Raw genomic sequence first — 26,856 nt, 5'->3', positions numbered from 1 at the left:
CTTCACATGAGTAATGTTCCAGCATATTTTAGGGTGTTGTGCAATAATGGGATCCTTCAAGGGACTGTTGAAATGAAGTCACCTCAGGACAGCTCCAAATCTTCCTGAAGAGATCCCGTGCCTATCCTTGGATTGCTAGGGGTTATACAGAAATACTTCTGCTGTATAAGCAAGAGAAAGTTTAGGAAAACTCCTGTAAGGATTTGTTGGGCCAATATTTTAATTTCACTTGTATTATCCCAAAGATAAAGACAGTGACTGCATTTGTGGCTGTTCCTGCCTTCCAAGAGTACCAGGAGCTAGTGAAACAATTCATACTTATTTGTTAGGACATTGTAGGTATGCAGGAACAAATAGGTGACAACACCCAGGAGGCCTTGTGGGGGTTTGTGTCATCTGAGTTGATTATAACAAAATAAGATTTTGAGAGAGAATGAGTGGAAGAAGCAGGTAAATTTATATTCAAAATAATTTAATGAGCTCTACCATGTTAGTTTTAAAAATAACTTGATTTCACTCAAATACTAATAAATAATTTCACAGTTGAAGGAAAAAAGACTTTGCAAAGAAGGAGGCTGGGATTGTATGGATTGGGAGAGTCATGTCAGTATGGAAGAGATACAGAAATGTTTATGCAATGAGAAAACAAAAAAATCTCAGGGGAAAAGGAAATACTGACAGTGGTGAGACTCTGGAAGGGCAAAGCTGAACAGAGATCAGCAGTGAAGTCTGGTAGATCTGAACCTGTGCAGGAAATCACAGGGGGTTTGTGTGGAGAGCTTCTGGAAAGGGAGGTGAGAATGGCAGGAAGGGAAGAGTGGAGGCGAGGCTGGTTCAAGAAAGCAACCATCTAGGAATTTAAATAGTTATAATGAGGAAGCAGGTGTGGAGCTTGGGTAGGATGCAGAAGAAAGGAAATTTTAAAACATTAAAGGTTTTGACAGTTGTTTGATAGGACACCAAGTGTGCAGAACTTATGCATAGGGTGATGCATGAAATCTTCTACTCTTGTGAAAAATTAATTGAAAAATAGGAAATAAGACTTGAAGAAGTTTTTGTTGCTGTTGTGCTGACACCATTTCTGCACTTTAAGAAGCACTTTCAAGGATAGCTCCAGCTTACTAGAAATATCTGTTACTGCAAGAATCACATGCACACTCGCATGATGTGATGCCTCTTTCACATGGACTCACACCCCACCCCTGCTGTAGAAATCCTGGAATGTCACATGGCAGAGCTGGTTAAAGGTCTGTCAGCAGGTTCTTCACTTGAGAATATTTTCTGAAGAGTTTTAACTGTCTTAGGTAGTTGCTTAGTACAAAAAAATGGTATAGAACTCTTAATCAGAAGCAAGTGTTGTATTAACTGAAAAAAGGAGATCAACAAAAATGGACTGTCTTCTGTTCTCTGATATCTCAATTTTTTTTCTATTTTATAAGCTGTATCCTAAAACACAGCTTTTTGAAGCTGTATCTATGTGCACAACTCATCCTAAGTTTCACTATTGCAGCAGCACTTGATTTTTCCATGCTCACATGTGACTCGTTCCCCCTGAGCTCCAGGTGCCACCAACCACGACTCCAGCCCTAGCACAGTGTGTGGTAGCTTTGTGCAGCCCCTCCATTCCGTGTTGCCGTTGTTCCCTGTTCCACGCGCTGCTCTGCAGCGCTGAGCCCGCGCTGTCCCCGCAGGCCGCCCTGCTGAACTCGTTCCCGGCCATCTTCGACGAGCTGCTGCAGATGTTCACGGTGCAGGAGGTGGCGGAGTTCGTGCGCGGCACGCTGGGCAGCATGCCCAGCACGGTGCACATCGGCCAGTCCATGGACGTGGTCAAGCTGCAGTCCATCGCCCGCACGGTCGACAGCCGCCTCTTCTCCTTCTCAGGTGAGCCAGGCACCAGCACCTGGGGGGCTCTGCAGTGGTTTGTGGCAGGTAATTCCCTGCTGAATGCCAGTCATGTTGGGAATTATTCCCCTTGGCAGCATCGTTGAGAAATGTATTCATTCACTGGGCTGGAGCTAATAAAGCCAACATTGTGGGTTTGTTCCCTCTTTCACAAGGGCTTTCACTTCAGAGTTGTATATTCTGTGATCTCTGTGTGTCCCAACTAACTCAGAATATTCTGTAACTTTGTTCAACACAATACTTTACAAGCTTTGCTATGGTAGCAAATGTTTATAAATCCATCCTAGATAAATTGTAGCTATTAAAGGTAAGTCAATTTTTAAAACTGCCAAATCTCACTTTACACTTTGCATTGCTCTTATCATGGATAGGAAGAAAACCTGCTTCCCAGCCTGAGAAACAGAGGGCCTACTCATATGAGAAACCCACCATATTCCTTTGAAGCATCTTGAATCTTTATATTGTAACTTTAGTATTTCTTTAGCTCAAGACTTTAGTAACTCCTTCATTCTTAAAATTTTACTTAAATATACTTTTATTATTGCTTACATATACTTTAAAATTTTAGAATGTAAATGAATATTTTAAGAACTCAGTGGGAAATGGGTGAAGACTGTGTGTGTATTTCATACATAAAGGTCTGAATGAAAGAAATTATGAAGGTAAAGTGGAAGATGGAAAGCTCCACTGGGTTTCTCTTTCCTGTAGTGAGGACCTCAAGTTAGTGCACTTAAATTATTGTTCTCAGTACGAGGTGAGAATGATCACACCACAGAATTGTGTTGAAACCACCCATTGTAATTGTTTGCAAATGGTATTTTCCTTACCTTTGAAACGATGTTCCTTCATTCAGAGTCCCGGCGCATCTTGCTGCCTGTAGTTCTTCACCACATTCACCTTCACCTACGGCAGCAGAAGGAGCTGCTGATCTGCTCTGGGATCCTCAGCAGTATCTTCTCCATAATCAAGACCAGTTCTTTGGTAAATCTGCTACTTGAATTTAATTTTTTTATTTGCACCACTGATTTAGTAAAATGAAGAGTGAGACATGTTTATAGGTTAATACAGGTTTTTCAAAGAACCTTTTAAAAACAAGATGGTGCTGTCAGCAGGAGAACATCTGAAATGAGGGTCTGGCTCATCCTCATTACACAGAGTGCTTGCTGTGAGGAGGGGGAATCGCATACACCCTCACCAGCTTTGACACTGTTTCATTTTCTTCATGCAAGCCCAGAACTTGGATGCCAGTGGAGTTTAAAAGTTGTACACAGCTCAAGGACTTGTAGATCTGTGAGAGACAGTAACCAGCACTTTGTGGTTCACATTAAAAGAAAGCTCTAAAATTATCCAATCAATGAAATCCCACTTATTTTGGAAGTTGCTGCTGAGTTTCAACACCCAGCTTTGACGGTCATACCACTCTGATCTCAGATGGGAACTAGATCATGTAAAGCAATGCTCACAAAGAGGGGGTGGTGAAGTTTCCCCACCTGACTGAAGTAGGAAGCTCATGATACTAAATATAATTCATACCAATGTGTATTTCCAATTACAAGTCATGGTTCTGTGTGAAAGGAATGAGATGAAAGGTATCATGGAAATAAGCTAAAATAATACTGCCATGGAGTAAATGTTCCTGAACATAATTTGCTCCTGTTGTGTTCTAGACCTTTGGTTATAGAGCAACCTTTATGGCTGTGACCCTGAATGTTTCCATCAGAGCCTGTCAAGGTAACACACACACTGACAGAACACTGGGATCTGGTACCAGTGAGGAATTTGTACTTCTGTGGCTCTGTCCCAGCAAGCCTTTGGTATGGCTGACTCAGCAGGACTGTCTTTACCTGTTCCTTCTCTCCAGTTTCTAACTGTTTGCTCACCACTTGCTGTAGGAGGGAGATGTCGTGGAGGAGGTTGAGATGATGGTGGAGAGCCTCCTGGACGTGCTGTTACAAACTCTGCTCACAATCATGAGTAAATCGCAGTCTCAGGAGGCGGTAAGAGGGCAGCGCTGCCCGCAGTGCACAGCAGAAATCACTGTTAGTAACTAACAATCAGTTTCTATTTCCTGCTTCTCTAACCTCTGGTTCAGTCCCTCACCACCACTGGCACCTCATTGTCATCTCTGCTGCATGAATGCCCAGGGCTTTGTCTCTGTCCCTTAATCGGCCACAAACCCATTCCTTCCTCCCTGCACTAGTGAGGGCTGCAGGAAGCACTGGAGCTCAGGATGGTTTAGTGGATTTACAGATTATTATTTTGTTTATCTTTGCAGCTGTGATTGAGAGTTATTGTGTAAAACTTGAGGTCCTGGAGAACTGCCTGGGGCTTCACCCCTAAGGTGGTGTCACCAAGGTCTATAATGAGTATCAGCCTGTGGCTCCAAAACTGAGGATGTGTCAGTGCTCTGTGGTTAAATCCCTTTGCTTAACACCCTGGAGAACATCTGTCCAGGGTCATTGATTATTTCATGCAAATGAAACACAACATAATTTTTCAAAAGAAATTAAGAGATGCTAAGTCAAGTGAGCTGTTGAGCTTGGTGGGAGAAGCTACCACTTTACCCAGGCTGCCAGCCTTAGCCACAGGGAAGAAATTTTTCTTTGACATGCACTCCTTCAGCAGTGGAAGAGAAGAAAAAGAACACAATTTTGCTATTCAGCCTTCTTTGTTCCCAGATTTCTCCCCTTTTCTATTCCAGCCTATTTTAGCATATTTTTGTTTGTCAGAGTCTAATGCCGCTTTTGCACAATGTAGGATGTTAAGCTGCTGTTCAGAACATCCTTTTTTTAGACTTGTTTTTTTTAGCCAATGGCTGAAACCTCAGCAGTGCTGTTGGGGGCAGATGTGCACTAAGGTGCACTTCTCACACGAGAGAGAAGGTTGGATCTTTCCTTGCTAGCTCAGATAACGAGATGTTCTTTGATACAGTATGAGAAAGGCACTGGCTTGCAAATGTCCAGTAATATCTCTGTTTCCTTTCACTGCTGCATTTGACTTACTGCTGTTTACCACATGCCAGCCCACACAGAAGAGCACACCTTTCTTCCTAGTGAAGTTCTGCCCTGGAAAGTTTATTGCAACAACCCGTGTCAAAGCTTCTGGGTAGATGTTTGAGCCATTTAGAATAACAATAAAATGGAAGGCACAGTCCCTTGTATTTGCTCCTCAATTTACATTTCACAGCACAGTGATAAGCGGATTCTTATTAGATAAGGCTTAGATTTGTGCATTTTCCAAATTAGTTTCTCTGTTGCAGGATAAAATAGTGTTGTGTAAGGGACTGGCAGGCAACAAACCCAGTGCTGATGTTTTTGGCACCACTTTGCTTGTTCTCTTGGACAGATTGCTTACCTTCTCTGTGCTTTGCTTTCAGATTTGTAAAATGGGGGAGCTCCTCTTTGGAAAACACTTTGGGATGCTGTGGTAACTGGTTAGGGTGGATCTGCCTTGCAGAATTACAGAAATGTAATTGTAGCTCATGTAAGCTTACCCAGACTGTGCTCAGGAAATGTGATTGCAGTCCTGTCAGTACTGGAGCTTTGACAGCACACAACTTGGTGAACACTAATAAGCCATATATTTACAAGCTTCCAGACATTTTCTGTAGCCCAGCCTGATCCCAAGCTGTCACTGCTTTACTGCTCAGAGTCACCTAGTTCAAATAATTGCTGGTGTGTTGGCATGAGCTGCAGTCACACCTCTGACAGACACTGCACATTTAAAGTACCTGGAAAAGGTATTGTCAAAACCTGCATGCTTGGAGGGTGATTTGTTAATGTCTGTATTAATAATTTTAAATAATGTTTTATTAGACTACAACTTTGATTAAAAGGCCTTTAAAACTGGCATCTGTGGAGAAGCCTCCTGGAGGTGTATCCCTGTATTGACAGTAACTCAGGAACTGTTCAGCTGGAGTCCCTTCAATCTCTGTGCATGTCAGCTGTCCCCTCACAGGCATTGGGGCCATTTCAGACCCCTCCCTTTATACCTTCCCCCGGGTGAAGCTGTGTTTCCATGAACTTTCAGATTGTCTGAATGAAAGGGTTTCTCATTTGGTCAACAGGGAGAATATGTCTCCTGCCTTTTATCTCTGCTCCGTCAGATGTCAGACACTCACTTCCAGCACTTACTGGACAACTTCCAAAGCAAGGATGAATTGAAGGTACAGAAGGATGTGATGTTTGTAGGGTGATTCCCTCAGAATGGGAGAGCAGAGGGAAATCCCTGCAGCACCACTTGCCCTGTTAATCATTCCCATCCATTGGCACTCTGTTCAGGGACCTTCCTTTCACTTTTAGAGTCATTGGTGTAGTGTGGCAAAAACACATTGAAGACCACAGGGCACCAAATTATCTTTATAACAGCAAATAGATAAAATCACCCAGGATAGATGATGTTGGACATACGGATATTGTAATTGTTACATATAAAACACAGGCAGAGGAACATGGATTTTTTAATCCTGTGAATGTGAAGTCGGTTGTTGTATAGCATTTTACGACATGTTCAGTATGCACTGGAGCTTTCTTACAAAGGGTATTGATTTTGTGCCAGAAGAGAATTTCAAGCCTTTTGGGGGTTAAAATGTCTCTAGCAGATGAAATATTTTTTGGGAAAGCTGTAACCTTACCACTCCACTTGCTCCATGCTTTGTGAACATCAGCTTAAGTGATGGCTCTCTGTGAGCAGCAGGGGTTGGTGAGGGCACAGACCTCTGACATTTCCAAATGGCACATCTCACATCCCACACCAGCAGAACTTCTTACCTCAGCTTCAGTGGGGAAGAGGAGTATCTCCAGCAACAGCCCGTTCAAAAGGCAGACTAATCCTGTAAATAAAGACAAGCTTTTATATAAAACAATTTTGTTTAGCATGGCGCTCAAATATGCACAGTAAGAACAATGTAATGTGACAGGAACATCTGTTATCTTAACAAAGGAAATGCAGAAGCAGTGAGAAGTCCTTTCTGGATAGACTTTCAGCTTTTAAAGACTTTCAGCTTTTATTTTGTGTGCATATAGAGAAGCTGAATAAATCAGGGAGATGAAGTGGAATGATAAAATCCTTATCTTTAGGTTGCAGGGTTCAGAGTATCTCAGGTTGATAGTTATCTGAGATTGCTGCCTTTCTGGTAACTTTCAAATTGCTCACAGGAAAAGGATTTGGTAAATTAATTCATAATAAATTTTAATAGCTGTTTTAAAAGCCATCTATAGTTATTATGTCAGACTTGTGGAAAGGTCATTGAACTAAAATTTGTCTTTATGCCCAAAAGAACTGTTGTATCTCTGATGATCTGAGTATATGTTCCAAGAGTACCACAAAGGCTGAAGATTGTACATATTACTCTTTTTTTTCCATCAAATATGGCTGTTATAAGATTCCAATACTTTTTCTGGCATGGCAAGGCATTTTATTCACTTACCACTGTTATGCTTCAGGCAAAATGAGGCCAAAAGTCAAGGAGCTTCTAATGCTTTACTCTGAGCTCAATTACACCAAGATATTAATCACACACCCTCCATTAAGGCATAATGGTAGTACAGTTTTGAAGAATCCCTGCTCTGCCAATTTCTCTGCTATTTTGATTTGGTCTGGAAGGAAAACAAAACAACAAAATTATAGTCTGCAAAGCCAACAACTTGTCACGCCTAATGTTTGCTGTTGTTCTGTACAGACATGGAGGTGCAGGAAATCAAAAACCAGAAATGTCTTCAGGTTTGGGGATTTTTTTTTGGAAAGCAAACATTCAGCTAAATGTGTCTAAGAACTCCTTGCTGCTGTGTGTTGCCAAAAATGGAGTTTTCTGTTGCTATTTTAGAAAGCCTGTGTAGGAGTTTTATTGGGCTTGGGGGTGTGGTTAGTTCTCAAATTGTGACGTAAGTCCAAAGAAATTTGGACAGATAAATTAATAAAATGAATGCATTAAGAAGTGTTTATGAGTCCAGTATATCTGAAAATAGCTGCAAATTGACACTGGAACTCTGGGTGCTGGTATGAGAAGTGAAATACAATTATGCACATAGGGAAGATTTCCATCTCCCTGTAGAACTGAAGATTTTACAGAAGCTGCAAGTTGTATATTAGATGGAAACAAAAGGACTAGGACCATATTCCAGTGCATGTTGCTCCCATGTTTCCAGGTGAATGGCCTTGCAATACAAAGCTCAAGTGAGCACACTTAGCTTAACTGTCCTTCTTACAATCAAGAAAATAGATTCATCTACAACTGCTGCAGATTTTAAATTAATTTTCCCTATGTGGCAGGAGTTCCTGCTGAAGATTTTCTGTGTGTTTCGGAACCTGATGAAGATGAGTGTGTTTCCTCGAGACTGGATGGTGATGAGGTTGCTCACCAGCAAGTAAGTGGAGGAGCAGGTGTGAAGTGCTGCCCTTCTGTGGCAGATAAAACCTGGGGCAGTGTTTTCCTCACACTGACATGTGAGGATCAAGACAGGAACTCTGGAGTGCTCGTTGTCAATTCTGCTGTTGCTGTAACGCTGTAGATCAAACCTGTGTGTTGGTGGCTGTGTTAAACTCCAGCAGTATTCCCAGAGCCAGGGGTTAAAGGCAGAGTGAAGGAGCTGCCCTGAGGGTGAGGGGCTGGCACAGAGCAAGCCCAGCTCCCCACACCGAGGGGTGTTCATGTTGTCAGGGAATCCCTGCACTGAACTTCTGTTCTTCCCCATGAACATCCCTCCTTAGCCAGGTGAGGAGAGGCATTCGGGTAATTTGGAAAAGGGGAGCAGACCCCAGCCACGACACCACAGCATTACACAGAGCTCCTCTCAATTCAGTTGTGTCTGCCATTTTCGTGCTCTGTTTTACCCCAGTGCTGTGCTCTTTGGCTCGGCAGCAGTGTTGAGCACAGGGTGGCTGGAATTATTCCCTAGTTTCCTTGGCTAAACCAGCTGTGGAATTCCCACTGACTGAATGGGAGCTGGAGCATTCCCGCTCTGAGGAAACACCATGGGGATGCTGCTGAAGGCTGCCTGCTCAGCTGAGCTCAATGCTCTGCAAGTCCCTGCTAATGAGAAGTGAAAGAAGTGGATTTCAGTAATTCAGGCGTAAAGAGTCAATGAAGTTCTGTAAGGAAAAAGAAATCCACCTGAAACAGCAGCTCCCTCAGATGCTGCAGGTTCCCTCTTCCCTTGGGCATCATTTTGTCACAAAGCTTTAGACTGACAGTTACATTTGCAGTGCTGCTGGAGTATTGCTTGCATGTGAATCAGAGATGTGCTCTCCTTTTGATACTCTTGCCTTATCTACACACCATTTATTAATTCCTGAATCTAACACCTGCCTTAACTGCCTTTCACTAAGGTGTGTGTAGCCACCAACAAAAAATAACTCAGGATCAAATATAGGCAACATACACACAAATATCTTGAGTTGAATGAGAGTGAGATAAAAGACCACTGTACAGACAATGGACAAGGACAGCTCAGAATTTTTGAGCTACTCTCCTCTGGGGAAAAAAAAATCTTTCTGCTTAGAACAAGAGGAAAAGGAATGTATTATTCCATTTCCCTGGTGATCATATGGCCCAGCCATGTGAAATAACAGGATTTAAAATGCTCCTGTGTAAAATCTAAAAGTTAAAATAATAGTGAAAGTTCATAATCTTGTATTAATTAGTACAAATTGTTCATTAAAACATAGAACAGTGCCTTCTGTGTAAATACTACAGATTACACAGAGAATGCTCAAAACCAGCAGCAATACCACTATAATGTGTTGTATTCCAGATTCAAATGTTCTCTTTTTGCTTTCTTTTCTTTGTTTTTCACTGCAGTATCATAGTTACAACAGTTCAGTACTTGTCCTCTGCCCTGCATAAGAATTTCACAGAAACGGACTTCGATTTTAAAGTAAGAATTGATTCAGGAAATGTTGTCACATCTTTTCAAACCACCAACAAAGGAACAGGAACTGCCCTCTGCATTAGCTGATGATATTTGCAGCATTTATTAGAGTGTCTGTCAGGAAGGTGACCTAACTGATAAAGGACAGGAATGGAATCTGCTGGGGAATTGATGGGAAGAAGAACAGATACAGTGTGAGATCAAATCAGGAGAATTCAGTCCCTCAGAAAGGAAACAAGTAATTCCATAAGCAGGGGGCTAATGGAGCGTGCTGTATTCCAGCCTGATGGATAATGCAACGTAAACTCAGGCTGTGTTTTCCTGAAGTGGGGAATTCATGCACTCCCTCTCCCAGAGGTGTCTCTGGGTGATGACAAACCCTGGGGGAACACAGTCCTGGGGAGTTGGAGGTGGGCAGCAAGTTCAGGGTTAGTAAGGAAGAGCTGCCAGACAGGCACAAGGGCACACACCAAAACCCTCATCTCTTTGGGAAAACAGACCAAATTATGGGGGTCTCATCCATAATATGAGTTGATCTCTGGGGATTCTTGACAGATAAAATCTCTTCAACCTACTGAAAAACAATTTAAAATTTGCTGATATCACCAAATTTATCCATTCTTGAGCTCTGGTGCAAAGAGGAAATTCCCGTGGCATTGCTTGTGTGGGGGTTTGAATTTCAGTTCCTACCAGGTTCTAAATAATCTGTTTGTACCCTTAAGAGTTAATTTGTGTCTCCATAGTAAGAGACATATGGATGAAGTTACCCCTTGATGATGAAAGGGAGTCTGAGTCTTTCTCTATTTCTTTAAAACTTACTCTTGGAGTGTAATGTTACAAAATTCCTTCTCTTGTCACAGGTGTGGAACTCTTATTTCAGCCTGGCAGTTTTGTTTATAAACCAGCCGAGTCTCCAACTAGAAAATGCCACACCACCTAAGAGGAAGAAGATTCTGGATAAGTAAGGATATGTTTTGTTGGGTTCCCACCTCAAAAAAGAGCCTTATTTTCCTACCATAAGTATCTGTGATTTATTATGAAACCTAGGATGTGGAAATGCCTGGGAAATTAATAACTAGATCTCCCAATACAGCAATCAGTGATTAGTCAAGTTGTTTCATATTCTTGCATCGACATAAATGTAAATTGAATTTTTTTTAACCATTTGATTATCTTTTCATATCACTGCCTTGCAAGTTTTTGTTCCCTGGGCAGCTGTGTCTCTGTTCTCTCTCAGATATGGTGATATGAGAGTGATGATGGCCTATGAGCTCTTCAGCATGTGGCAGAACCTGGGTAAGCCTCTCCCTCTCTCACCTGACAACCAAAGCCAAAGGAAAACCCTGTTTCTGTCAGATTTTTAAGGTTTTTTAATGTTTTGTGGCATCACAGAAAACTTTGTTTCTCTGAAGAGAAGCACTTCTCCCACCAAAACTCTCTTCTGCACTGTATTCTAGAGGAAAATAAAATGTTTGGTGATAGAGATAACAAATACAAGGATATGAGAGGGGGTGAATCACTAAGAGAGCAAAGGAGTGACACAAGTTAGATTGGATAACTTAATAATGTGGCAGCAAAATATTCACCAAGCCAAATACAAACATTTTACATGTAGGAATATTGATAGGAGTTGCTATTTAAAAAAACAAAGACAACAAATGTCTCATGCTGATAATCAGCTGAAGGGAGCTATCTGTAAAATGCTATGAGTAAAGGAGATTTTGTAATCTTTGTGAAAATATGTAAGAATCTGGAGCAAGAGAAAAGGGGTCATATTACTGTCACACTGTTTTCCCTAAGTGCACTTAATTCTAGATTAGTTTGCCCAGTCCTGCTTTCTACAGCTAAAAGAAACAACAAAACACAAAAAAATAAACCTAAGACAAGCTGGACAAAGTTCAGGTGAGAGTCAGGAAGACTACAGAAGCAGGAAAACTGAATAAGCCTGATTTGTCTTGCACAACTGAAATGATACAGCCAGAACTGGTCACAGTTCAAAGGATCTGTGTGGAGAATAGAAGGTCCTCCAAGGTAACAGAGATCCAATACCCAGAAAATTATGCTGGACAAACTCAAGTGAGAAGCAAGAAGCCAATTTTAGATGTGTAGATGCAGACATTTGTCACTGGATGCTGTTCCAGTCAGGCTTTGTTGAGTTTCCCTCTGCAGCAGTGCAGCAGCGTGGCTCAGAAGAGGTTGTCAGCAAAGGGCCTCAGGTCCCTCCTGGAGCAGATCCACTTGGTCCCAGCCAATGGCACTTAGAAAATCAAACAGCACTGGGGACCAAGAGCTCTGTAGCTCCTTGAAATCTAAACATGCTCTATTAGGTACCATTGTTCTCACCAGCCCTTTCAAAATCTTCAGGAATTAGAAGTACCCCTGGCCTCTTTTCCCCCAGATAGAATGTTTTAGTTTGGTTACTTTTGAGAGTTTGAATTCCTTTGCAAGTAAAATGCACTGACAATTTTTGCTGAAGGCTTTCACAAGGAAATTAAAAATGCTCTTAGAGACTTTGCACGAAATGGTGTAAAGCAAATGCGGATTTTTCATTCCTTTTCAGGAAAAGAATGTTTGCTTTTGTAATGCTCATGCTTACTGCTGTGTAAATGTCGTTGTTGCAAGGGTTCCCTATTTTCTCAGTGACAGACAGCAAAGGCTTTTATTAATTACAGTTGTTCTGTGTTGTACAGGCGAGCACAAGATTCACTTTATTCCGGGAATGATTGGCCCCTTCCTGGGTGTTACACTTGTTCCACAACCAGAGGTCCGGAATATCATGATCCCAATCTTCCATGACATGATGGACTGGGAGCAGAGAAAGAATGGCAACTTCAAACAGGTCAGGGCACTTCCCAAGCTCTCCTTTTCTTGTTCTGTCTGTCTGCAGTGTGCAGCTGGAAGCAAGGAAATTTGTATTTGTTGATCTGTTTCTGATTGTGAGGATGTCCTGTAAATATATAGAGAAAATTTGAGACCTAATTCACAGAACTGTCACAGGACCCCCAAGATCGTTTAACCAATGCAAGCTGCATTTCCCTTGAACGTGGGGCAGAGGAGGGATGTGCTCAGCACATCACAGATGGGAAAAAGAATTCTGTAAGTGCTGGGCTGTCACTGCTCCCAGTGGTTTCACTTAGATCGTTAGTCAGCCATTAAATGGGTCACACTGAGAACCAAAAATGGGGATGTAAAGATTTAGCCAGCCTTTGTGAACGGTGCTCTCTGCTTCTCTGGCTTCACTCTGCAGCTAGGAAGTGGTATTGTATCATTAAATCATGATACCATGCCTGGAAACAGACGTTATAGCTGGTTTTATTTTCAGAAATTGCAGCAGCTCTCCGAGAAGGGTTAAGTCCAACAAGAGCTTTGCAGTTTCCACCTGCTGTGAGCTCTGATTGCAAATCAGGGAGAGAAATCTTCATCGTTCTGTTTCCCAGTCGTGGTCAGAGAATTGTTTAGATTTTCCACTGCAAACCCTATCCCTGCAGCACAGAGCATTGTGCTTGTGAAAGAAGGATGGCTTTGGCCTGGATCCTCGGGTGACAGTGCTTCATTGCACTGGGGCAATCCTGGGGACCAGGATCTGCAGAGAAGGGTCTGAAGGAGTAAATCACCGTTAAATTATCATTCATGTCATTAATTATTTGCACAGTCATTAAAATGCCAGATCTAATCTATCATTCCAGGAGAATAGCAGACCTTTCCCATAACCTGATATTTTAAAGGCTGTATGGAAAAGTATAACCAGGAGCTTGTTTTTCTTCCTCTTCAACTCCCATGATTGCTGCAATAGTTATTATTTACTATTATTATTATTGCCATAGCATTTTGATCATAGTCCTCTTTCCATTTGTTTTAGCACAACAATAGAACAGTCTTTCTCTGGAATTTACAGTAATAAGCACCTACAGTCACCTTTGAGTTTCTGGGCTATTTATATTTTCTATATCAAGATGAACTCTTCATAATCTTCATTTAATTTTTATACTCATTAATGTTTTTAAACTACAGCTCCAAGAATTTCTTAAATTACGTGTGGAACAAATTTCCACACTGCTTTATAAAGAATATACCGTAACTTTCTATAGTTAAAGATTAAACAATCATCTGTATTAGTAATTAAATAAATTTTTAGGTACCCCAAGAGATAATAAACCTCATTAACATTATCTGCTGGAACCAGGGAGTTATTTGCTTTCCAGTGTAATGCTGGAGAGCTGCATGCAAGCATTACTGATTTCTGTAGATCACAAACAAAGGGAGGGGTTTTTTAATTCAGAGCTTTTCTTCACCTTTTAAATATTCAGTTGTTTATCAGAAAATATAAAAACCCTGAAAATTCATTTTCAAGCCCTTTTTTAATTTTCTTCAGCAGTTCATGTTTTAACAAGGTTGTTTTTTCAGCAAGGCTGGATAACAACACAGTCTGATTCAGGGATGAAATCAGGTCTCCCTTTAATGATTTCAGCAGCAAGAGCACCAAGTCCATTTGTGTCCAATGGCTGATTTGCTTTTCCTTCCCATCTTTACTTCCTTTGCAATCCAGCAGCTGAAAAATGTAGAGAAGCTCAAACTATGCTTGTCTTTAAACAAAAGTAAGGCATATTTCTGCAAATAGTTTCAGCCTTTAGGAGCCTCTGTCTTCATTAGTATTGAAACTGTCTTCTGCAAGATTTCTGACTATGTGAAATTGTTTTGTTTAACATTACATACATCAATTTCTGCATTTGAATCAATTTTATGAGAATATCTGATATCACATTTGATATTTAGGGTTGAAATTAACATGTATTCAAAATCTTTCTAAGAGAAACATAATGATGCTGGTGTGCCCTTTATATAAGTGACAGAAAAAGCAGAAGTGTCATAATCATAGAGAGGCTTAACAAGTGTGGTTTAATGAACAAATAATCTTCCATTATAATGATTCCTGGGTGGCTGCAAATGAATTACACCAGCAGAAGCATCACAGCAGAGCAGTGGTGCTGGTTCTCTGTTGTAGGGGAGGATGCAGTTTACCTGGAAGTGTCTGAGTGATGGATTTGGTCCCTTCTCCCTGCAGGTGGAAGCCGAGCTGATCGATAAACTGGACAGCCTGGTGTCCGAGGGAAAAGGGGATGAGAACTACAGGGAGCTCTTCAGCCTGCTGTAAGCTTTGCCACTTGGTGCTCCTCGTGTTGTGCAGGGCATTGCAAGAGTCAGGCACTGATCTCTGCAGCCACAGGGCTTTGGGGAGGGCAGGAAAGGGCGTCCTGGCAGGTTGCCATGGAATGGCTCAGCAAAGCAGTGCTCAAAGTAATACAGAGACCTAAATTCTTCCTTGTCTTCTCTCTGTGACAGCTAATAAAAGGCTCACAGGTTATCATCCTCCTATCAAAAATTCATTTGCTGCAGGAGCCAGGGCCCTTCTCTTTCCATAGCAGTGAGAGAGATCCTGGGCTCAGGATTGTTTAGAGAGACAGCGCTCTCTACTGAGTCAGGTCTTGTCAGAGCAAAGATTTTCCTCTGCACTTTCCTTTCCCCCTATTTTTAAAGGCCCTGTTTTGGTTGGCTCAAGAGTTGCCAGTTGCTTCCTTCAGAGTCCATTGTGACACTGCATTTCCACTTCCTTTCACACCAATAATTCGTACTCAGAAGGATAAACTTGAAGATTTTATGTCTGACTTTACAGTTCACTACCTTTGATTACTGATATGTCTCCAAATTTTGAGTGTTCCTAGTTTATTTCAGAAGGAATTATTCTGAACTCTTGACAATCCAGACCAGTTAACCCAATTTTTTCTAATACTCTAGTGAGCCAGAGAGATCATTTGCAGAATTTTAGCAATATATTCCAGACCATTTTACGTGGCCCCCAATAGCACACTGGCTGTTTGAGGTATAAACCTTAGTTTTGCTGGAACCAAATATTCTATTTCTGAATTTTTCAATTGCACAGTCATTCATTTCAAGCTAGATAAGCCTGCCCATCCCATGTGTTTATCCTCAGGAAGTATGGAAATGTATTCAGTTTGGATTTGTGTGTATTAAGCCTTGGAAAGTCTTGGATCTTATGTGTACAGATAAAGTCTATTTCAGGGATGAAGGAAAGGAAATATCTATTCTTTTTTTTATTCACATGGCAAGAGGAATAGTGTGCCTTTGGTCCAGCTGAAGACATTCATATTTGAAATGTTAAGAATTCAAGGGCTGTGGCTTTTTACTCATTTTAGATGATAGTGACTGAATGCATTACCAAGAAACAGCCTGGAATTCCAGCAACCAGTTAGTTTATATTTGCCACTGAGTTGTCTGACAACAATATGAGGAAAAAATTCCACAAATTACTAAATGCTGTGTGAAAAAAAGAGTTGACCCTGAATTCTACTGTCTCAACTCTAGTGCTGAAAGGGAATTGGCTCTCTCAGCTGTAAATCATCTCAGTACTGAAGTTTGCCTCTTTGGAGGATGTGACACCCAGCAGAACTTCTTTCCTAGAAGTGGCAAATTCTTGGACTGGAAATCCAGTTTCAGGGAAACTGGCATGTAAATTTGCTTTCTTTCTTCCATTTTTAAACACAGTGTTCATTGTTCTTGTTCCAGCCTTCTCTCTTCCTTCACAACTGTGTGAGATGGGTGCTCACTGTACTACCTATGTTAGGCAGGAGCAGATTGCTTTTATTTCCAGTTTAAATACAATGTGATTCAGGGTTGGCTGGTTGCTGACTAGAGAAGAAAATTTATGGAGGGATGAGCAAAGAAGAATGATTTGCAGTAGGTTTGGACTCCTTTGCAGTTTCTGACTGCTGCTAGCAGTATTTAAGCTACAGATAATAATGTGGGAATCAAGTATTGCCATGAGTCTTGCTCTTTTTGATATCTGTTAAATTGTAATGTGAGGATATTTTCCCTTCTCCTGTCAATTCTGTAATTTCCTTGTCTTTACTTCATGCTGCCTGGAGTAGAACCCAACTCTTTGGGCCTTATCCCAGGTAAGATGCTAATTCTCCTGGAATTTGTTTTATGAGGGAGAAACCCAGTTGTCTGTATCAGCCTGCATGCACTGTACCATTTCCCTGGAAGCCTCAGCTGCTGTCTTTCCATCTCCAAACAGTTTGCTGGAGAAGATTGAGCAGGAAACCTGGCGGGAGACTGGGATCTCTTTTGTCACATCCGTCACTCGTCTCATGGAGCGGCTGCTCGACTACAGGTACCTGGCACTGCAGTAACATGTCCTAGGCATCAGAACTTTGTCAAGACCTGGTACTGAATTCCTGCAGAGAATGTTTTATTGACTGTTGAGCTGCATACAGGCAAGCCAACACATCACTGCTGGGTTCTGAGCAAACGTGCAAGATCCTCATCTCTAGAGCCCTTATTGTCATTCTTGTGTGCTCGCTCCTGATAGCTTTGTACTGGGGTTTATTCAGGTTGCTAAAACATTAATTCCTTCTACCACTGAAATGATCTCACCTAATTCAGCAAAATAGATGTTAAATGCAAGAGTGATCCCCAAAGCCTCACTGAACCAAGGTGTGCTGAATGCCTCATCCAGGCCTGCAGGGCTGGAGAACTTCCATCTGGCAGCTCTGACACATCAGCTGGTGGCCCATGAGCAAGATTTCACTACAAATTAGGCAGCCTTCATTTAGTTTTAAACTGAATTTTGCAGGCATGTTGTGTCAATGCAGCTGAGCTTTGACTCAGTTAGAAGGAAATATTTTAACTTTAGATTTATATATACATACACACTCAGAGGGTTTTTTTAATAATAGACAATTTGAACCTATATAGAACTGCCCCAGATATTTCTATCTTTAGCCTACTGACAAGAGTTCAAATAGTTTTTTCTTCTGCTGCTGCTCATTAGAGGTGAAACCCTCTGACTAGGCTGGGTGTTCTGCAGTCCCAAATCCTTTTCTGTGCTTTTTAGTTTGCTCTTTTTGTTATCCCTACCACTTTGATCCATTCTCCTGGTTTTTTCCTGGCAACAACTGCTCTACAACTACTGTGCACAACCAGGTACTGGAGACACTTTTAAAGGGAATGCAGGGGAGCTGCCTGGGGATTTTTGGGGGGCTGGATGGGAGATGCTGTGTGGTTTTGGTTTCTGTTTTTTGGTTTTTAATGATAAACGGCTGCCGGCGAGGCAGATTTGACACACAGATACATATTTCCATGCTTAATTGAGAAAGACATAGCAGTTTTTAATTGATTTTCAATCTGCAGCTGATTTATCATTCCCAGGAGAGGGAACTGGAATGTGGCATTGGAATTTGGAAATACAGAGGCATTTCTTAGAGTCCAGCTGCCAGTCAGTAGTTGTACTAGCTCTCAAGACAGTTTGCTGTGTCACTGCTTTAACAATTTAGTCTCTTGTAGTGTTTGAATAGAAATAATTTCTAAATATTCCAGAAAGAATAATTTTGTGTTTTAACTTACCTATGCAAAAGTTAGAAATCTAGTTAAGTCCCTCAGGTTGTATCCTTGTGTGCCACACAACACTGCAGAGCTGCATTTATGGAAGCCAACCCTTTGACTAGGACTAAATGTTTACATCTGGATAAATAAGAGTGTTTTACTTTTATAGTAGATCTTGCATTCAGATTATTTTTGACCACTATTACCTGATTTTTGTTTGGATTCTTGTAAGAATTTTGGGTGCTTGTTGGCAGATGCAAACTTGTAAGGGGACACTCAGTTCTCACATCGTCTAAGCCCTAACATGGAAATTTTTCTCAGAGGAACTTTATAAAATGAAGTATATGATTATCTGTTGTTTGTCACCCAGGGAAATTCTGGAAGATAAAATAGCTTCAGATTTATTTTAAAAGGACTGTTTTGGCAGATGTTTGTTTCAACATTGCTCTGCTTTCTCAGGGACTGTATGAAAGGAGATGAGACAGAAAACAAGAAGATCGGCTGCACTGTTAACCTTATGGTAAAGACATTTCCTTTATCTCTTTGTGCTACTGTGCAATCTTGTTGAAACTGGAATGGGAAAGGCTGGGACAGGAATCTGTGTCAGGCAAGTGTAGCTTCAGAATCCAAGCACTGGGTGACAGAAGAGAAGGATGAGGATTGTGGGATCCCCTGGAGGCGTCTGGTCCTACTGGCTGCTTAAAGCAGGGCCAGATGGGCCAGGCACCCCAGGGCTGTGTCCAGCTGAGTTCTGTGTATCCCTGTGACACAGGTTCTACAGCCTCTCTCACCTCTTCTTTCAGCCTTTGATTACCTTCATTTTGAAAAAAAAATCATGCCACAATGAAATTAGTGGGTTAGATCAGTGTCAATGTGAAAAGCATTATTACTTTTCTTTCCCACTAAGAACGTTTTCTCTTTTCAATGCTCAAACTTTGCACCTCCACAGCTGCTGCTGAGTGCTTGAATGAAGGGAGAGTCTCGAGAGCAACAACTCTGTTTTTTCTTTCCCAGAATTTCTACAAATCTGAAATTAACAAGGAGGAGATGTACATCCGCTATATCCACAAGCTGTGTGACATGCACCTGCAGGCTGAGAACTACACAGGTCAGGGACACTTTCCACACAGTCCTCATGACATTTTTAACTCTTCCCATGTTATATCTGGTTCGTTCTTTTGGAAAGAATTTGCATGGATCAGTTATGGCAGCTGGGAAGGCAAGAAGCTGAGGCCCAGCTCCTTCCTTTAAGTTAAATACCGTTGGTTTATGCCTACAAAACCACATAATCATTGCATTACACTTCAAATCTTACATTAAAATGTTGTTGGAGAAGATGGATTAAAAAAAAATCACAGCAGCAGAATGAAATTTAGAGGAAGATGCAAAACCACCATTATATTACCACTTGTCATATTTGCTCGCCTTGCAGTGCTGAGGGAGCACTTGGAACGTGTCTGGACTCCAATTCTGTGTTGTCCAAGCTCTGTTACAGCTGCAGGCCCCAAATCTAGTTACAGATCTGAACATCTGACTGTGCATTTGGTAAAAAGACTGAGCTGGTAAAAAGAAACTTGACAGATTTGTACCTAAAAATCGTGTCCTGCTATTATAAGTAATTGAATAATTTAATGGTCCTCTAGGGCTAAGATTTTTTTCACAAACTCTAAATCAGAAATCACAGACTGTATCAGAAGCAGGTCTGTGACCTTTCAATATTGGCTGTGTTTATTTGCTGTCATTGATTCAGTGTTCCATAACTGCCTTTCCTACAGAGGCTGCATTCACTTTGCTTTTGTACTGTGAGTTGCTCCAGTGGGAGGACAGACCTCTGAGAGAGTTCCTGCATTACCCATCTCAGTCAGAGTGGCAACGTAAGGAAGGTCTGTGCCGTAAGATTATCCATTACTTCAACAAAGGGAAGGTATGCCAACTTCTTCTCTCTTCCAGCAGCTTCCTTCCCTTTTCCTGACTGCCTTAGGCCTTGCGAGCCATCATCTCAGCTCAGTAGGAGTAAATTTGTATCAGAAGGGTTTATAACATGACAAATTGGCTCTCTGGACAGAAAAAACAGATGAGAAAAGGTATTTCATTACGTATGGCATTTGGAACGGGTTAGGGAGGCAACAGGACAAACACCAGAACATTTTTAAACCTTTAGACCAAGCCTTGGATCAGCTGATGTGGCCGAGTGCTAGTTCCTCAGCTTTTGGGGGGCAGGATTGCATTTTGTAGCAGTCCATGCAAACTGCTGGGCTGTGAATCCCTTGAGAACGTTTTTTGTGCTTAACCTACACAAGGAAATGGCAGCAAATGCTATAGGGGTCTCTTTATTGAAAAAGATTTAAGTTCTTTCAGTGGCACTTATTTTAAAGTGATTTTCAATTAAAGTGCAGTTCCATCCACTGCACAAGAAGAAAATCAATCCATTTCAATTTCATATATTGAGTATGGGTTTTCTACAGTTAATTATATTTTTTTTCAATTACTGCATTGGTAGATGTTTTAGTCCCTTGTGTCATGGTGTTTTGGGAACATTTCAGAGATGAACCTTAAAATTGACATCATCTGTTGGAGTATTTTCAAATCTTCCTTTCTCTAGCAAAATTCCTACAGCTTATGTTGTGAGGAGATAACATCTGTATGTGTGCCTCAGGGTTGGTTTTGCCCGTGATGGCAATGACAGTGGCATTAAATACAAATGTGAGTTGCTTCTTATGGAGCTGCCATTCCAGATAATTCATTCCTAGTCGTGGTAATAGGAGTTGCATATGGCAGAAACATTTTCTACAGAACCTGCAAAAGGAAGTCAGATTCCTGTGTAAAGGAAGAAATGGCCCATTTATGAGGAAATGATTAAGAGTTTTTTTGTGTCTGCCAGAGTTGCTCTTTTGTGATAACACTGCATATGGTTCTCTCATTTCAGAAATTTTATGGGATTTTCAGACTGCACTTACAAACAAATTACTGGTTGTGCAAATATTGCAGTACTGTACTGTTGGACTAGACAAAGATGATAGAGGCACTATGGAAAGCAAGTGAGCCTTTGTTTTTGACAACAACAGTGAATCCATATACTCAGTGAAGGAGAGTAAAAACTGACTGATGTAATTAGGCTATAAAACTCCTAACAGATTATAGAGTGTTAGCCTCTTAGGTTTTCTCCCCACTGGATGTTTTTGGTTGTGATTTGTCTTTTAATCCTCCTTTATTAAAAATGGTAGCTGAATGATTAAATAATCCACTTAAGCAGTATGTATGTCACTCAGTCTATGGAAGTCAAAGATGCTGAGAAGCCAAATCCTCCTTTTCAGCATTCCTGCTGTGTGACAGGGAGCAGCTCAGGAAATGGAAGAAACCTGCTTCCCTCTACTTGTGTCTGACAGCTTCTTTCTGCACTGTCCTGAGAGGGTCCCTCCTTAGGTTCTGCAGAGCAGGACTCATTGTTGTCCCTCAGTTGCGTTTCCAGAGTTCCATTTCTCATGCTGCTCCTGGCCTCCTACACCAGGTGAAGGTGTCAAGGCAGAGTGTGAAGGCTGTAAAAATTCTGCATTTGTTAATAGGAAAATTTCCCAGGACAGGAATGGGAGGAAAACTGGGCACAAGGGTGGCTTGTGACATGCCAGTGGCACAGCCTGTGGCAGGCCTGAGGTGCTGCAGTGGATGCAGAACTGACTCCCACCCTCAGCAGCTCAGCAGCAGCCCTGTGCTGGGAAGGAACATGGTGTTCCAAAGCCCTTTCAGCCTTCACTGGTCATGTGCCCCTTCCTGCTGATTTCTGCTATGCTGTGAATTGTTTTGTGGCTCAGCTGGCAGTGTGTGCAAGCACATAACTTAAATTGAAGATATTTTTAATCCTCAGTTACATTTTTGACCATTGAAACTCAGAAGTTCTCTAGTTGAAGACATCTGTGAACAGAACAGTTTGAACCTGACTGATCATGTTTCTGCACAGCAATAGCTCGAAAACTACACAGCTCTTTTGTGTCCAGTTCACTGCTTGATTTATTAACTGGCAATTCTGACCAGCTCCCACCATGGCAAGGCAGGGTCTGCTCTCCTTAGACCCAAAGCAGTGTTCCCAAAGCACTGAGGTTTAATCATGTGCTCCATTCTCAACACGTGAAATCATTTCTCTTGTGTACCCCCATGGGAATCATTTCCAAAAGAAATCTGCACACTGGGATGTGAGCAGGTAAATGCTGGCATTCCAGAGGGTTGATTGTCTCTCCTGTGCCCCTTTGTGTGCAGTCAGAGTTGCTGGTGCCACAAGAGAAAGCTGCAATAAATGCCTCATCAATGTGGCTTCCAAGTAATACACAACATGCAAACACATCAGAGATCAGCAAAACAGAAAGCACTAATGAGGAAAATAACCAGTGGAGACACCAGGAAGAGGGAAGTGACACTTGCATGTCACATGGAATTACATATTAATTATCTGTACTGTGAAGATGTTACTCGGTAGTATCACAGATTTTAAAACCCAAGCTATAGTGGCTTGGATATCCATTCATTCCTTCTCCTTTCAAATATCTACAAACCATTTTCTCTTTAGGAAGTTACCTGTATATTGTTTTTCCTCACTTCTCTATCTCATCTTGTATCTGCAGAACACTCAGGTAGCACAGTGGAATTTCTTGGTGTGGAAACTGAAACAAAGAGAGAGCCTGAGTTAGGATGTCAGGAATGGTGTCACGGTACATGTAGGAAAGGTAATACAGAGAGAAATCAGATGTGGTTACACGTTGTTAATTTAACTGACATCAGAAAAGGAGCATGAAAAGGTTACATCCCTCAGATCACCTGGAGGGAAAACAGCCAGTGAGCTTTCTGCTTCTGTCCACAACACAGATTGGAGGTAGGTAGGCTTTAGGCACAGCATCCCATTGGAAGTAAGACTGCTTGCACTCTCTGAGGGGAAAAAAAGCCATTTCTTCTTGGCCAGATGTTTTAGAAGAGAACATAGACTAGCTGAGCACTGAAAATCTGTGTGTAGTATCTCTGTAAAGAATGTGCTGCAACCATAAAAAATGCAGGGGTGTTTGAGTTTGCAAACACAAGTACTTCACTGACTATGGTTGATCTCAATTCAGTGGATTCAGTTTGTGTGTCGTGAACTTTGACAACCCACAGCAAAAATCCTGTTAATTTGAGATCACAAATACCTTACTAATACTCAGAGTAGCCAGGAAACTGATATTTCAGTTTCTTTCCTTTTGTATCTGTTGCTTTGATCTAAATAAATCTCAGGCCTCCCGTTCTCCCAAACTGCAAATACTATCAGAATATCCAAATTGATTCTGGTACAATATCTTATTTAGCAAGTTTTCATTGAAGTTTTTTGTAATTAATTGAAGCTAAAGAGCTGTAGTAAGGAGAGAACAGACACTACAAATGTGGACTTAAAGGGAAACACTGTAAACAGCCTCATAAATTAAATCAAACTGTCAAACTGTGTAGAGATTCACTTTTTTATGTGAAGGTACATGTAACCAGAAAAACTGTTTCCATATTAAGTGCTAATATTTTACATAATTGCTTTTAATGACTGTTACCAAGAATTTACAATATTGCTATGAATATTCCTAAAACTTAAGGTGATAGTCTAACTCACACATTAATTGTGTTTTCACTACAGCAAGGTCCCATGTAAAACAAGAGGCAAATTAGCCCAGTAATGCATAATGAAACTTAATTCAGTAAAGGTTCAACTGAGACACCTTGGTGTTCTAAATCCTTTACCATAAGCATGGTAAGAAACAGACACTCCCTAAAAGGCTTCCATTGTGTGCAGGTAAAAGGAGATGGGAGAGGAGATTTCAGGGTAAAACAAGCTCTCCAAAAAGCCACTTTAGGTGAAGGAGAGTCTTTCTCTCAGTGTGGGTGTGCCCAGTGTGGACATCCCCCTCCTGACCTCTGGGACGATGAGTAAGGTGTGCTAGGAGAGATTTACTGTGTGGGATTGGAGCTGAAGAAATTAGGGTGGCTTTCTGATTATGGATATTGCCTGCAGTAATGCAGGTCACTTCTGAGAATATTTTGTGTATTGGAGTGTTCCCAGTTTGTGCTTTCAGTGGGAAGGAGCAGCCTGGGAAGGGGGGCACTGTGCTGGGAAGCCAAGCCCTAACTCTGCTCCAGGGAGTTCTAGTGCAGGAAGCAAAGGAGCTGTTGGGGGTGGGTTGAAGGGGTGTCTGGCACAAAGAAGAATTGTTAGTTTTATTATCTTTCTGCAGATAAGTTCCCAGCCTCATAAAGGGACTGTCAGAACAAGCAGAGTGTGTGTGTAATTTCCACAGAGCATATGCCTCTGTTCCCATCTTTTAGAGGGAACTGATCTGCTGTTTGATGGCAATGGTTTCATGGCATTGCGTTTTCCCCTCTAATCTGTGCCATTTCACCCGAGTGAATCCCCAGAGCTGTTCCCTGCTGCTCTGGCTGCGCTGGCAGCAGCGCTGTGTTTGCTGTGAGTGTGATGTGCTTTGGCCCCACAGAGCTGGGAGTTCGGCATCCCCCTGTGCCGAGAGCTGGCCCTGCAGTACGAGAGCCTCTACGACTACCAGAGCCTCAGCTGGATCCGGGTGAGTGCCTGCACCTCCTCTCCCTGCACACTGACACCGTTCCCAGAGCCTTCTGCTGTCCTGTCAGAGCACTCTGAATTCAGAAATAACCACATTCCTTACACAGTTCCAGCCATTCACTGCCACTCCTTGCCATTGATTGATACGGATGATTTTGTAGGTTCACTGAAATAATCCCAAAGTCTGGTAGCAGTAAAATCCTGTGAGTGTATGGAGACAGCACAGACAAACAGAAGCTGGGCTTGCTATTGCAATACCATATTTACATATATTTTTGCATAAAATATCCTAGTTTTTAATACATATTTCATTTTAATTGCAAAAGAATCAAGGAAAGCTTGTGCTTCAATGAGATAAGATGAGCAAGAGAGAGAAAATGAAGAAGGCAAATGTTTATGGCATTCTTACCAGTTCACAAGGACCTGGTCCTCTGGTACAAGCAAACACGTGAGGAACTCAGGGCACATTTGCAGCATCGTGGTTTAATCGGAAACTGCTGAAGTTCCTGTTGTTAATTAAAAACTTTCTGAATGTGAAAATAGTTCACCTCCTCCTGTCACCTGGGGCAGCATACCTGTATCCAAAATTGAGATTCATGCTGCATGCATATACACAGTGGTTTAAATTCTCTCTCTAAAAAGTCCAGTTTAATTTTATCTGGAGACACCTGTCTACCAATGTCTGATAAACTGCACTGCTGAAGAACCTGTTCTCTCCAAAGTGGACTCTCTGTGCCACTCACATCCCCACCACACTCCCTGATACTTCCTGCAATGACTTTGGGACCTTCTCCTTTCTGGAAAAGGAGTTCATGTTTGTGGGAACTGAGCACAAACTGGGAGGCAATGTTGCAAGTTAGGGTTCTTTGCAGTGGAAGCAGTGGTGTCAGACTGGTTCTTCTCCCTGAAAAGCCACCTTCTGCTACAGTGGAATTCCTGTGAGCCTTTCAACTGAGGTTCAGTTTGCCAAAGGGGCTGGAAATCCCACTCTTGATCTTTGCTGGCACAATGCCACAAAACCAGTTATTGGAACTGGATAAAAGTTCTTTTCCTCTTTCCAACCACTTTTTTCTTCCATGTAAAACCTTCTGGTGCACAGAACTGTAAAAGACTTAATTTTGTTTTATCCTTTTTCATGCCCCTCAACTCAATTAAGGCAAACCCAATTAGATGTAATTTTCCAGGAGTGGTATGGATTTTGATCTGTAGGAGAGAATAGAACAGTGTGAGCCAGGCAACGTGGATCTCAATCTCAGCTTTGCCATTAATTCTGCAAGGCAAAGAAAATTACATGCAAGACCTGTTTAACTGAAAATAAGATAAAACAGGAAAAATTCATTTTCCAAAATGTAAAATGAGTATGGTGATATTCTAGTCTGTTCCACCATGTAGACTGGTTTAATTAATAATTTCTACCTTTTAACAGAATTTTGGTCTTTTCACTAAAAATTGCAGGGGTAAAAGAGTAATGTGATATTTTAATGAGTCTTGAGATGTTAATGTTTTAAGTGCCGCTTTAAGGGGCTGATAGCAGCTCTCTCTTTCCTCCACAGAAAATGGAAGCTACCTATTATGACAATATCATGGAACAGCAGCGCTTAGAACCGGAGTTTTTCAGAGTTGGTTTTTACGGTCGAAAATTCCCATTTTTCCTGCGGGTAAGCCAAACTTACACAGGATGTGACAAAGTGACCAGGCTCAGAGAAGCTGTTAAGGCTCTGTATTTTTGTTTTGGGAATATGATGTGTACCATTGAGCATATTTTTTATGCCTGCACAAATAAAAACAGTTTTCTGGCTGAACTGAAGGACATGGTCCACTGGGAACGTTCTTGGGAACAGAGATCAGAAATTTGACTCACACCACTGTGAATTTTTGATGATCTGCAGATGCAGCACAAATTGCCTCTATATTAAGCAAAATGCTGTATTGCAGCAATGTTGGGTCATTACAACTAATTTTCATCATCTCAAATTATCACACTTTAAAAAAAGTCTCACTTGACAGAATTCTAATCCCAGCCTGATGACTCTTATGCTACGTGGAAGTGAAAATTTCCTCTCTTCAACAAAAAGCCAAACAGCTTCTTTGAACATGTCCTCA

General features: G+C 41.5%; 2 protein-coding genes across 2 annotated transcripts in view; one reads left to right on the top strand and one right to left on the bottom strand.

Moving 5' to 3' along the window:
* The window catches only part of DCAF1 (DDB1 and CUL4 associated factor 1), a 321,374-nt gene that overhangs the window by 203,325 nt on the left and 91,193 nt on the right, over positions 1-26,856 (bottom strand). The gene's annotated exons all lie outside the window — the stretch shown is intronic.
* The window catches only part of DOCK3 (dedicator of cytokinesis 3), a 155,746-nt gene that overhangs the window by 102,154 nt on the left and 26,736 nt on the right, over positions 1-26,856 (top strand). The window contains exons 21-36 of the mRNA XM_063411958.1: positions 1,692-1,884; positions 2,759-2,886; positions 3,798-3,902; positions 5,972-6,070; positions 8,176-8,270; positions 9,704-9,779; positions 10,634-10,734; positions 11,011-11,069; positions 12,464-12,612; positions 14,836-14,921; positions 16,867-16,962; positions 18,633-18,693; positions 19,188-19,281; positions 19,949-20,097; positions 24,668-24,754; positions 26,307-26,411. Of these exons, the coding sequence (XP_063268028.1) occupies positions 1,692-1,884; positions 2,759-2,886; positions 3,798-3,902; positions 5,972-6,070; positions 8,176-8,270; positions 9,704-9,779; positions 10,634-10,734; positions 11,011-11,069; positions 12,464-12,612; positions 14,836-14,921; positions 16,867-16,962; positions 18,633-18,693; positions 19,188-19,281; positions 19,949-20,097; positions 24,668-24,754; positions 26,307-26,411 (1,683 nt within the window). The remainder of the gene's footprint in view (positions 1-1,691; positions 1,885-2,758; positions 2,887-3,797; positions 3,903-5,971; positions 6,071-8,175; positions 8,271-9,703; positions 9,780-10,633; positions 10,735-11,010; positions 11,070-12,463; positions 12,613-14,835; positions 14,922-16,866; positions 16,963-18,632; positions 18,694-19,187; positions 19,282-19,948; positions 20,098-24,667; positions 24,755-26,306; positions 26,412-26,856) is intronic.

The sequence above is a fragment of the Prinia subflava genome, chromosome 14 (assembly GCF_021018805.1).
Source record: "Prinia subflava isolate CZ2003 ecotype Zambia chromosome 14, Cam_Psub_1.2, whole genome shotgun sequence".
Lineage (NCBI taxonomy): Eukaryota > Metazoa > Chordata > Aves > Passeriformes > Cisticolidae > Prinia > Prinia subflava.
This window is presented reverse-complemented; position numbering and strand designations above follow the sequence as displayed.